Consider the following 13,118-nt stretch of genomic DNA (forward strand, 5'->3'; position numbering starts at 1 on the left):
AGAATTTATCACAGAACAATTATGTACAACCTCTCACCAACCTCTAACATTAAGTCCAGTATAGCAAACGACACACACCTCCTTTCGGCAGCCGATCATCCATGAACAGCCTTATTTTACGGATAATAGATAATAAATTGTTTCGTCATAAAGTATAGACGCGAAAGTGGGAGCGAAAAACATTAAAAAAAAGCTGAATAAAGAAATGATTCAACGATAATATAGTGTTGATTATTGTTAAAAATAAATAAATATTAAACAGGAGATAATAACAAGTAATGAGGGATAGTACATCGAAAAGGGATACGGATGTTACAATAGTTATACTTACCAAAATCATAGAGTGTTATAATACTTTTTTTTTTTTTTTTTCTTTCGTTTTTTTTTACTTTTGATGCATAATGATTACATATACATATTGGGAGCATTGCCATTGGGAGTATTCATATTTGACTGATTTTCGGCAAAGAAAGTATTCCAACCTTGAGCATCAAATACTCCGCCGCTATTGACAGTGAAAGGTGTACCTGCTGTGGAGAACAGTTGTTGCCAAGCTGCCTGAGATAATACTGGGCCGCCTGCTGTATTTCCATTGAGCAGCCACGACTGATTACTGTCGCTTGTTAAGTCGTTAATGTAAGGTGTAGCGTTCGTAGAGTTATTACTGTAGGGCGTTGCTGTTGCTGTATTGAGAGAGGTGTCTAAAGGTAACTGGCCTGGAATAGTCCCTGAAAAGGTAGAAGAACCTGGGACAGGTGCACCAGAGGTTAAGGGCATAGGTATGGTATTTGCAGTAGACGTTGTACTTGGTAACTGAACGTCTGCTATTGGCTGTTGTGTCGAAGAGGGGTGATTGACTGTTTGATGTGACTCTTGCTGCTGCTGCTGTTGTTGTTGTTGTTGTTGTTGTTGTTGCTGCTGTTGAAGTTGATGTTGCTGTTGATGTTGATGTTGATGTTGCTGCTGCTGTTGCTCATTATGATTTTTACTGTCAGAATTTGAATCTTCTTCCTTTCTGATCAAATTGGATAATGTTTGAAGGAAAGGAATCAATGGCGGACCTGCCGGGATATCATCACTCAAAGGTAGTAAGCATTCATCTTTACAAATTTTAACATATTTTTTGGATTCTTTGGCAATCTTTGGGTCGTCACTCGTGCAGAAATACAGATGAATTAAAGCAGCCTGAAAGACAGAATAAACTATGATGAACAAAGACACATGTTAATTCAAGTTTCGGAAAAAGAACCTCAATCATATACCCAAACATCCCTACCAGCAAAATTCCAACCGAACTTGGCTATAGCAATAATGGGAATAGTTCTAGCCACATCAACAGATAACTTTGCTGTTTTTCTGCACAAATCCGTTGCTCTTGCTAGCGATGGCATTTCAGTAGAATCACTATCATCACTATCAAAAACGAGGAAAGGACGATGCAATAACAACACCACAGCATGGTAACAAATCGTCAACGGCCCACCTTCCATCAATTTCTTTGAATCTTTCGCATAAATATTAGGATTCGCCTTCATTAACTCCAAATCTGCTTCTGTAATCTTATAACCTTCTGGCACATTGTGAAACCATTCTTCCAACATTTTTTGTATACTCCAAACTGTTTGTTCCATCACTTTTGTTTTATATCCATTCGATTTAGCTTTGGGCGAGTAAATGCGTCGGAGGACTTCTCCCAGAATGCCCGAAAGCTTAACAAAGTTGACAAACATTACAAAGTCTTCTTGGCCACTCGCACCATGCGTCAACGGAAGATCGATATCGCAGTCGGAATCAGCAATTGCTAAAGGACGGCCCATAACAGCGCAACACCAGCGATCTGTGTTATAGCACGAGTACCATAATCGTTTTCTTTTTTCTTTAAACTCGCTGGAGACTTCAATGGTGGTCAGGGTACGATGGAGCCCAAGGTCTTGGGCCATTCGTACTGCCATACCAGCCAATATCCAATTACGATAGGTACTTGTAGAATACGTTGGATGAGCACATAAAAGAACAAGTGCTTGTATAGTAACAACACGAGGCTTTAGATATTCTTTGCGTACGAGGAAAATGGCTCTGTCAAGCAGAATTTGAAAGGCGTGATTACGCTCTATACCAGCTTCCCTAAATATCGGATCATCGGAGCCCTTTAAATAACACGCATAGGCACAAATAGAATACGTCAAGAGAGGTGCTGGTGGTGGAGTTGTTCGCCCGTAGAATGCGTCTAGATATTCATCTTTGTCCAAGACAGGAACAGTAATATGTGCATTTGTAAAAAATCTACAACGAACAATAGAGAAGAAATGCAAGAAGGGAAGAAGGGTTGGGGGGTTAAACATCATGCTATTGAATAATAGTCTCATCATTGAAATCTATCCACTTTACGTATGCACCAACGCTGTCAATATAGTTCCTGGTATAATTTGCTCAATGGGTTCTTGGCCATCATCTGCTATTTGTAAAGCTTCTTCATCGGCCGTTGCGTCTCTCACAACCATCAAATCATCATCATCCACATTGAGTCGTCTCAATCTGACATTTTCTCCTCCACCGTTGAGTGACGGTACGTAATAGACTTTGTTTTTATCTCCCATTGGAGGATCGACCTCGTCATGAACTCGACCCTCCTCCTTTTCGTTATTGTTTGATAAAAGATTGCTCATTAGATAATATCCAGACGAGCTACCATGGTAACGTACTACTTTTCCTTCGGAAATTTGTTTTTCTCCTGTTGCTGTGAGTGCCCGTTTTTTCCTTAGCGTAATCGTGTTATTTGCCGTCATTTGCTGTGGAGTACCTGTTGTAGAGGCTATCGAACTTAATGATGCGGATGGAAAAACAGGTTGCTCTTGCTTAAGACTCTTTAGTAAACTCTCCATTTTTTCTAGTCTCGTCTCTAAACTTTCAATATAACTATAAACGCATGGTGACGTTACTCTCTATTGTTGTAAAATCGTAAATGCTCTATTTTGGTTGTTGTTGTTTACCCTTTCGGTGGACCCCTTTTCTTCGCAGTCTATCATGTAAGATAATTAGCCTCCGTCTGTATGTAAATGCTTGTTGGATCGATCTAAACTTACATCATGAAAGGTGCATTCCCAGTTATATTGCTGACAAGTTGAACAGGGTTTATGGGTATCCACATCACATCTATCATGACATATGAATATTATATACATTGATGGGGAAAACAAAATCTTTTGCGGTGCAATTGAAGAAGAGCCTTACTTTATTTTCTTTCGTCGACAAGTATCGCCTAGAGTGATGGTAAAGCAAGGTTAAACACAAAGCTTTGTTCATGCATAAAAAATCAAAAAGCGTTTTTTGCTATTGCTATGGTGTTTCTGGAAGCATCAACTTTACATGCGCGCGTTATTCTGGTCCTCTTTCCATGTGATGAAGACGATCCTTGTGCAAGGTCCGAGTTATGTGTAGCTGTTGTTGCTGAGGGAGCAGTATGAGTGGTCGGTGGTGACATTGCGGGGAATGCTCTCTGAGATGGAGCATGTGGTTGTAACGGTAACTGTTGTGGTTGCGGCGGTTGTAGAGGCTGTTGGTTAGGTTGCTGTTGCATAGGATTCATAGTGTAGTTCATACGTGGAGCTTCCCTCTCGAAATGAGTATTCTCATTCATCATGAAATTTTGAATATCAAAGAGTGAAAAGAGTGAAAAAAAAAAAAAAAAAAAAAAAAAAGGAATTGGAAAATTCGGTTAAAGCTCTGGTTATATTCGGATATTTATTCTTCCAATATTGCACAGAAGGAAAGAAAACCTTAATCAGCCCCTAATAACATCTGACCATAAAAATGTAAGCTAAAAAATCTTACGTAATTGCCGGTTGATCATTAATCGATAGACCAGCAACTGTATCACCCCAATCATTGGTACCGATCAAAGGGACACCAGGTCGGATAGCCGTGTTGGAAGAGGAAGAAGTCTGTGCAGAGGCGTAATATTCTGCTGTTTTCAGACCGAACAACTTGGGATTGACAACCATAACAATAGCGCAAACCACAATACCCGAGGTTAAACAAAGGGTGGCGGCTATTCTGCAGCGTTTCTTCCAAATAAACGCGGACGAAGAAAGCGTTCGTAAATTGCCGTAGTACGAGCTGCTGCCGATAAACCATGCAATGGGGAATAAGAAGCCGATTAAAAACAGATATTTTTCAATGATAAAATCATTCCTTTTCTTCTGCTGTTTGTTAAGAATTTCGATATGCTCGCCTTTCTCTTCCTCCTCTAAGGTTGCTGCAGTGTTCGTGTGCTTATGGTGCGGTTGTTGTATTTTCACAGGTGTTGTCTCGTTCATCATGAATGGATTATGATCTAGTCAGCGAAGAACGACACATACACTTTAGAAAAAAAAAAAGGAAAAAGCAGCGCATCGTTAGGATCACTTGAATTTTACATTCTTATTTCTTCCAACATAGTAAAATGTTATGATATAAAGGAGTATCTGTTTAAAATCAAGGTAGCCATCCGATGAGTAGAATTGACAATGTCATTTTTATAGCCCGCTGAATACGCTGTGAGGGGGGTTGTTCAGCGATTAAAAAAGAGGAAGCTGCCCCACTTTGTCGAATTTAGAAAGATACAGAAGGCTTTTATAGGTAAAAGATTTCATTAAACCAGAAGCTAGCCAGCGGATGCTGTCTCCCCGTCCAATTAAATAAGGCTGCTGTCATTTCTATTGTTGATTGCTTGGTTGAGTTTAGTTGAATACTACTTCCAAGGAAAGTGCGCAGCGCAGCTTCTGAAGCTAAAGAAGTTCTTTCTATCTGAATGAGATAAAATAGACGTTTGTACGCATTACAGATATATTTAGGAAAAGACATTGAGTATGTCGTTGAAGAGGAATGAATAAATCAAAACTTTGCAAGAAAGTGTGATCCATTTTAAAAAGTTATATATCTGAAGGGTGTGTTGACTTGCAAAACTTTAGCATTTTTCCTACCGTAAACCGCAACGGGTTTCGCACAGTTGATTGGTAAGTAAGTCTGAGGGGAGAGTTGTCTTTTCTCAAGGAACCAACCCAGGCTTATGCTACCTTAAATCCAGGGGCGGAGATACATCGTTCCTTCAAAAAAAGCCACAGGTCCGCCCGCATTTTCGTTCCATTCTGCCCAATAAGCTTGCAGTTCTGAACTGGAAAGTCGCAAAGGGCAACTGAACAAAAAAAAAAAACGATCAAAGAGGCCCAATACCTTGTAATTCAACCCTTGACAGCTTGATCTTCCCTCATTTTTTTCTTTTCCCTTTTTTACTTTTTTCATTTCTTACAACTCATTTATTCTAGATACCACTGTACTTTTAGCTTACAGTTTTCAAAAAAGAAGGAAGAGAGTCAACGATACAAAATAGCACAGCTCACTACTTTTTCCTGTATAAGGTCTTCCTTCAAAAACTTTTTACCTTTTGTCATTCATCCTATAGTCAAGAAGCATGTCCTTATCGTTTGCTCGGCAAGCCATTTCAAAGAAACAGCAGCTTTCTTTGTCCATATGCCGTCAATACCAATGTCCTCGTACACAGCGAGCGGTGCTGTTGCTGTCGAAAGCTGCTTTGAATCACACAATTCATCGATGCAACAGTACAGCGGTGGCTACGCAAGTGTCTCAACCATACCCATACTATACGGAACCTATTATTCTGCCCAACCCCGGATTAGCAACCTTTAGAGAAACAGCCAGAGTATTACCTTCTACCATAGCTGAACAGTATTCGATTTTGAAGGCCTGTTTGATGACAGGAAACATGCAACGAGCAGAGCGTATCATGATTGAATTATTTCGAACGAGACCCGAGGAAATGAAAGTCTTTGCGGATGTGAATATTTATAATGCTTTTTTAAACGGATTTGTGGAGGCGCCTGTAAAACCCATGACAAGGCAATGTTTACTATGGTTCGATAACATGCGGTCGTACGGTATCAATGCTGATGCGAATACCTTTGCCATCATTATCAAAGGATTCTTAAGGTAGGTGTTGTTGGCTTTTTTTTTTTTTCAAAAAAAAAAGAGAGAGTTGTACAAATGTTGAATTTTTTTTTTTTCTCAATTCATGCGAACCTCCAATGGGACCGTGGATTTTATGAATATAGAATTGAAAGTTATCATACAGCAAGAACACTACTGGTTGAAATGACATCGAAGGAAGGGTTTTCGATTGATGACATGCTGAACTCGCAATACCTGAACAATGAAGATATCCAACTCTTTAGAAAGGTAATAGTCACTACTCAAAGGGGGGGGGGAGAACCCACATTGAATCTTTAAAGACTCAATTGCTTTTTTTCTGGTGCGCGCATCCTTTATAGATGATCTCAGCCAGCCAAGGCAATACAGAGGTGGAAGTTGAAAAGCTACTCAACAAATTGGAATCTGCTACGGACAGCATTCTCGGTAAAAGTGCAGAACCCTATTTGATGGACACGGCACCAACAAGCAATAGCACGACGACCGCCTCCACAATGACCCCTACGAATACGATTGTAGAAAATATACCCGAAGTGAAACCTACCAAAGCCATTGGTGTTCAATTCTTACAAGAACAATTGGCAGCTTTACGTGATCCAAAAGCTATTGTGAAAATGGATCCTCATGAACTTCAACTCGGTCTTGAACAGCAAGGCTATGAAATGGCTCTACAAAAACTCCTTCACACCAAAGAACAACATTTAGAACGTGGTGATACACTGAATGCTTATAATCTTACGCCGTTGAAGCGTACCATGTGGAATTGGCATGAACAATTGGTACCGTTGATTCAGGAGGAAATTCAACGCTGTGACAATGTAAAAGGTGCGAAAGAATCGGAAAGAGCCGCTTATGGACCCTTCTTAAAATTATTGCCAGCACAAACTTTATCCATTGTTACTATATTGGAATTATTACGTCTACACAATACTTCGGGTATAGGAGATGGTATGAAAACAGCGCGTGCATTACTTGAAGTAGGAAAAGCGGTTGAAATGGAATACAATGCAGTCCGATTGAAAAAGTCCAATGCTTTGAGAAATGGCAGTTCTCTGAAAGGCGGCGATAAGGTGTCCCATGTGTTTACCAGCGAAAAAACATTCAGTATTGCCATGTCGAAATTACAGAAAAAGAACGAGGAAAGAGGTTTAACAGGAGCTGAGGATTGGAACCCTGTTTGGCCGAGCACGATTCGTGCCAAAGTGGGCAGTGTTTTGACAAGTTTACTGTTAGAAGCAGCAACGATTCCTGTACCTAGTAAAGATCCTGAAACGGGAAAGAAAATGTAGGTTTCTCATTAGGAAAAAATGGTCCAAAAAAGATGAGGGCGGAGAAACTAACTCTCTTCTTTTGAAATGGATGTAGTATTGAAAACATTCCAGCCTTCTTCCATACTTATCAGTACGTTCATGGTAAAAGAGTGGGCATTATCAAATTTTCTGAGCAATTGACGCAAATGCTTTCACGCGAGCCTGTCAAAGATACCCTGCATCCCCGTTTATTGCCCATGTTGGTGCACCCTCGTCCTTGGTTAACTTACAACAGTGGTGGCTACCTTTCGACACCTTCTCTTTGTATGCGAATCAAAGATGCCAACGAGCAACTGATTTATCTGCAAAAAGCCTCTGATAAAGATCATCTCAAAAAAGTATTGGCCGGTCTCGATGTACTGGGCTCCACCCGCTGGAGAGTGAACAAAAATGTGTTTAAAGTCATCTTGGATGTGTGGAATTCAGGTGAAGCGTTAGCTTGCATTCCTCCAGCCTTCCAAGAGTATACACCTTTACCTCCCAAGCCTCCCAACTACGATACAGATCCTAAAGCCAAGTTCGACTGGGTGACACTTGTGAAACAAATACAAACCACGGAAAGGAACAACCACAGTCTTCGATGTGATGTGAATTATAAAGTAGAAACAGCGCGTGCTTTCTTAAACCTTCCTATGTATTTCCCCCACAACATGGATTTCCGTGGTCGTGCTTATCCTATGCCGCCTACCTTGAATCATCTCGGGAACGATTTATGTCGTGGTTTGCTCCACTTTGACGAAGCGAAACCGCTGGGTGCTCGTGGTTGGAGATGGCTCAAGATTCATTTAGCCAACTTGACTGGTTTTGATAAACATTCGTTCACGGAAAGAGAGCAATTCACAGTGGACAATATGGAGAACATTCTTGATTCCGTGGATAATCCTCTGGGAGGCAAGCGATGGTGGTTGAAGGCAGAAAACCCTTGGCAATGTCTTGCTGCTTGTTATGAAGTAGCTGCTGCCTATCGCAGTGGTCACCCTGAAGAGTTCAAATCTCAACTGCCTGTTCACCAAGACGGTACCTGCAATGGTCTTCAACATTACGCTGCTCTGGGTGGTGATTTAGCCGGTGCCCGTGCTGTCAATTTGGCCGCCGGTGACCGTCCTGCCGATGTGTATACGGGCGTGGCCGATATGGTCAACAAACAAATCGATGAACGTGCTGCTCAGGGTGATGAGCTCGCCCAATTGCTTCAAGGCAACATCAGTCGTAAAGTGGTCAAGCAAACGGTCATGACCAACGTGTATGGTGTAACATTCGTGGGAGCTCGTGCTCAGTTGGAAAACCGATTAAAGGAAAATCCCAACATTCCCCGTGATAAAATCTATCTCCTCTCGGGTTATCTGGCTAAAGCCGTTTTCTCTTCCCTGGGCGAAATGTTCTCAGGTGCCCATCGTATACAAGATTGGCTGACGAATTCAGCGAGACGTATTGCGCGAAGTGTGCCTTTAGAAACCCTCCAATTTGCTGGTGTCGTCCCTGGTGGTGAGCATCTCCAAAAGGCCGAAGGGTCCGAGACGAAGGCAAAGGTTCGACATTCTCGAAAGAAAAAAGCCAAGGAATTCTCAGCTCGTAATCCTACCTGCAACCAAATGTCCTCCGTCATCTGGACCACGCCTCTTGGTCTGCCTATCGTTCAGCCTTATCGTCGCTCGGGCAAAAAACAAGTGTCTACGTTGCTACAAACTGTTTTCATTGAAGATCCGGATGCTTCCCGACCTGTCAATGCGATGAAGCAAAGCTCAGCCTTCCCTCCCAACTTTATCCACTCTTTAGATGCCACGCATATGCTCATGTCTGCTGTCGCTTGTCATAAAAAGGGTATGACATTTGCTTCCGTTCACGACAGTTATTGGACGCATGCCTGCGATGTCGATGAAATGAACAAGGTGATTCGAGATCAGTTTATCGAGCTTCATTCCCAGCCCATCATGGAGAATTTGATGAGCGAGTTTAAAGAACGTTACAAGAATTATCGTGTACCAAAAACGGTTTTGATTGAAGAGGAAGAAGCACGAAAGAACAAGAAGAACACACCTTCTTCTATCTTATTTGCTGACGACAGCTCTCAATTAGATGACATGTTGGAAAGCGAAAAGAAACAAAAGGAGCAAGAAAAGAAGGACGCATTGAATGCTATCTTTGGGTTGGAAGAAGATGATGATACCACAGGCGAAGATTTCGAGGGCGATGACGAGGTAGAGAATGAAGAAGAAGTAGAAGAAGAAGAAGAAGCGCCAAAGAAAAAGGCAAAGAAGGGACGTGGAAACGCCAAATTCAAGTATTCTTGGGAGCCATTAACCTTCCCACCATTACCAGAACGTGGTGATTTCGACATCAATGAAGTAAAGTCATCGCCTTACTTCTTCCATTAGACACCATTTTTTACTTTCTTTATCATCTTTTTTTTTTTTTTGTACAGCTCGCACGTGTATACATAGAACTTATTTATATTATTTTCTTTTTTTCTTGTTTCTTTTTGTTTCCTTTAACTGTATATCCCCCCACCATCCCTTTTCAAACATCCTCTTTTACATTAATAATTTGTATCATATATGGCAGTATTCTGTTGAAAAGAACAATAAAAGCATCAAAGACTGAATTGCTTTTTTACAGCACGTTGGGATTGCCTTATGTTATGGCTCTTCTTCTTCCCATTCGAATGAACTCGGAAACGCAACCCTTAGCATGCATTTCAACTTTTACAGGGTTAAACACCAAGGCAAAGTTTCGGTTATTTCAGGGGCAAAAAAAAACCAGCAACAACAGCGTATTTTTTTCTATGGAGGAAACTGGCGCGTATTGAAACGCGCTTATTTTTCTTCTCGCATTGAAACCCATCTGAAAAATCAATTTTTTCAAAAAACGTGTTTCGGAACGTAGGAAGCCTTTTCATTGGACAGGTCATTGTGTTACCTAGTCTAAATTAAGCAATCGGTCAAAGGCTCTTGTCTGGTTTGCTGTCCTTTGAAGAAAAGATCGAATAGGAATCAAGCAAAAAAGTTTGAAGGTCAGGGGATTGTCATTTGTATGATTTCATTATCACATTCTCCAGTGCTACGAGAGGTAACGATCTAGATATTGGGGTATTCTAAGCAGCACTCTTAATTTCAATACGGAAACACATAAGCTTATATTTGTGTGGTGAAGGTCATATTTTGCGTTGCTTATTCTCGCAGCGTCATCATAAACATAAAAAAGGAAAAAACCCAAGAAAACCAAAGCAAATGACAATGAGCTCAAGCATCATCCCTCGCTTTGCTTTTTGCCTTGCTTTTCTCCTTTTTATTCGGAATTCAAAGTGCACAGCGCAACAACCGAAAAATAGACCAAAAAAGAAAAGAAAAAAAAAACCAAAATTTTTTGTTTTTTTCTATTTTTTTTCTTCACTGATTTCTTCCTTAATTTGAACCGTCTAATACTACTTTTTTTTATATCCTGTCAAAATACTCTGCAACTTTTGTAAAAACATTCAATAAAATCGAAATTAGCTGAAAATGACACAAACAACTCATACTCTTACTACTGAAGGTAAAACAGTCTTCTCATCAATTTTCAGTGAAAATTCTGGTTTTTTTGTGTGTCAGGCCGTCTGTTTGGAGAAAGGCTCACATATTTTTTTTTTCTATTTTTTTTTTTCGCTCATCGTCAACTACGCTCCTTTCATAGATGTCAAGATCAGTTTAAAGGTACCTATTTTCACTTGACATAAATAGTCATTTGTTATATAGGCAGCGCTCATTTTTTTTGCTTTCAGTGGCTGCCATTCCTGCTTTACATAACCTTGTCACTCCTTCTATCCTTCTTTACGTTATGTGTGTTTTGCTCTATTCATTCTACGCAATGGGCTTTTTTTTAACTTTCCTTATTGCTAATTGCCTGGAATTTTCTATCTCCGCTTTAAAATGTATCACTTAAAGCAGACCCCTTATTTTTGATGGCTTTCTAATCAAAAATCTTTTTCCTTTTTTTTTTTGGGCCATTCTATCTATACACTTAGAGAAAGAAATCGACAGACGATAGTATATTGATGGAAGCAGATAATAATAGAAATAATGAGAACGAGGAGACAACGACCAGCCATTGTCATCTTGATAAAAAGGACACTATGAATAGTTTACATAAAAAACCGAGACCGAATAGCAACAGCAGAACCGTTCGATCCATCTTGAATGAAGATAAATATTTTTGGAATCAACTCACCGTCTTGAACAAAGAGTGTCGGACTTCAGGTAAATGAACGATCAGTGACAGTAAGAAAATCGTTTGCTCACATTTATTTTGTTTTGTTTTGTAGGCATCATACCTCGTTTAGAACCTGATTTCAAAAAAGCAGACACCTTATCAGCTTATTTGTGTAGTCCCTTGACAGATCATCTGTCAACAGGCTTTATGGACTTGGGTTGGGGCTGCGGTTATAGAAACTGTCAAATGTTGATGAGTTATTTGGAAAGAAAGAAAGTGGATGGCGAACCTTTATTGAAAAATGTATTTGATATTCATGGTATTCAGTTATTAATAGAAAGAGCTTGGAAAGAAGGTACGCAAACCAGCGCTCCATCTTTGGTTTTCCCTGTCATTTTTTTTTTTCTTTTTTTTTAGTTACTAAATGATATCATCTTTATTTTATTTTCATCATAGGCTTTGATAGCTTAGGTGCTGCTCAGTTAGATCACCACGTTTTTAAAACCCGCAAATGGATTGGCACAACTGAAGTGTATACCTTATTGACTTACCTTGGTATACGGTCCACCATCATTGATTTTCACCACCCTGGACCCAAACATCTACACCAAGACTTGTTGGATTGGATACAATCTTACTTTATGGACTCGGTGAAAGAAAAAGAAAATAATCATCACAACAACAACAGCAATCATCCCAACCATAAAAAGAATAATGTGTACATCACCAATAGACCGCCTATCTATTTGCAGCATCAAGGTCATAGCAGGACCGTGATTGGCATAGAGATTCTGAAATCGGGAAAGAGAAATTTGATTATGTTTGATCCAGGAAGACGGGTTTTGAGATCTTATAGAAACCAACCTCCGCCGAGCTATGCGGAAGACAGTGAAGAAGACGATCTGGAAGATGTTCATTATACAGAACGTGAAGATGAGAATGATCCCATTGAACAACAGCATCATAACATCAGTGGAAGCGGCAGTAATACAAGTAGTCCTCTAAGTAGTGGTACGAGTTATAGAGAGGATGACGCATTAGAAGATGAAGATGAAGAAATAGATATCATTTCAGATATGGATACATCATCACCTATACCTGCACCTGCACCTGCACGTTTATCCTCCTCATTATCACCATCTAATACGACAAACACAAATACAAGCACAGCCAAACGGTTTTTAGCCAAAATAAAACTACCTTCCAAAGCGTTACATTCCGGCAATACATCTGCATCCTCCTCCTCGTCATCCTCTTCCAGCTCACCCTCTTCTAGTCTTTTACGACCTTTTAGAGTAGACGATAAAACCCTCGGCAAACACAAACAATATAGTGTTCTGGTGATTGGTCACGTTGAGCAAAATGAAAACGGCAAAATGGCTTTTGATTCATCGAAAAGTCTACTGCTGAACGAGGAAGAAAGAGAACGTATGAAAAACGTTACAAGTTTAACAGTTATTTAAAGCCTTCTACACCCCTTTCATTAAGTTAATTGCTCCTATATCCCCCCACCCTCCCCTTTCACCCCACCATCACACACACACACACATACACACACGTTTACGCACGCACTCATTCACTCACTCACTCACTATCTCTCTTAGAATCACGCCCTCAAGCTCTTTATTCCCTAGTATATCA

General features: G+C 40.2%; 4 protein-coding genes across 4 annotated transcripts; 2 read left to right on the plus strand and 2 right to left on the minus strand.

Annotated features, from left to right (window-relative positions):
* Positions 1-880: 880 nt before the first annotated feature.
* Positions 881-3,661, minus strand: BDF20DRAFT_862895 (fungal-specific transcription factor domain-containing protein; the record flags this gene model as incomplete). The annotated part of the gene is made up of 6 exons (XM_053080635.1): positions 3,367-3,661; positions 3,232-3,259; positions 3,084-3,153; positions 2,991-3,019; positions 2,389-2,916; positions 881-2,283 (listed from the first exon to the last, which is right to left on the minus strand). Coding segments are annotated over exons 1-6 (1,958 nt in total), but the record flags the coding sequence as incomplete, so codon positions are not given.
* A 166-nt stretch (positions 3,662-3,827) lies between these two features.
* On the minus strand, positions 3,828-4,316 carry BDF20DRAFT_834419 (uncharacterized protein; the record flags this gene model as incomplete). The annotated part of the gene is made up of 1 exon (XM_053078736.1): positions 3,828-4,316. One exon carries the CDS (start codon positions 4,314-4,316, stop codon positions 3,828-3,830), a length of 489 nt encoding a protein of 162 aa, XP_052936956.1.
* An 830-nt stretch (positions 4,317-5,146) lies between these two features.
* BDF20DRAFT_425039 (uncharacterized protein) lies at positions 5,147-9,824 on the plus strand. Its single transcript, XM_053075421.1, has 4 exons — positions 5,147-5,985; positions 6,108-6,231; positions 6,324-7,267; positions 7,348-9,824. The coding sequence occupies exons 1-4, from the start codon at positions 5,450-5,452 to the stop codon at positions 9,665-9,667; spliced, it is 3,924 nt and encodes a 1,307-aa protein (XP_052936957.1). The 5' UTR covers positions 5,147-5,449; the 3' UTR covers positions 9,668-9,824.
* Positions 9,825-10,676: 852 nt separating this feature from the next.
* BDF20DRAFT_862900 (peptidase family C78-domain-containing protein) lies at positions 10,677-13,097 on the plus strand. The gene is made up of 5 exons (XM_053080636.1): positions 10,677-10,823; positions 10,962-10,981; positions 11,293-11,524; positions 11,590-11,832; positions 11,934-13,097. Exons 1-5 carry the CDS (start codon positions 10,790-10,792, stop codon positions 12,938-12,940), a joined length of 1,536 nt encoding a protein of 511 aa, XP_052936958.1. The 5' UTR covers positions 10,677-10,789; the 3' UTR covers positions 12,941-13,097.
* Positions 13,098-13,118: the final 21 nt, after the last annotated feature.

Source organism: Mycotypha africana (assembly GCF_025528875.1).
Source record: "Mycotypha africana strain NRRL 2978 chromosome Unknown BDF20scaffold_4, whole genome shotgun sequence".
Classification (NCBI taxonomy): domain Eukaryota; kingdom Fungi; phylum Mucoromycota; class Mucoromycetes; order Mucorales; family Mycotyphaceae; genus Mycotypha; species Mycotypha africana.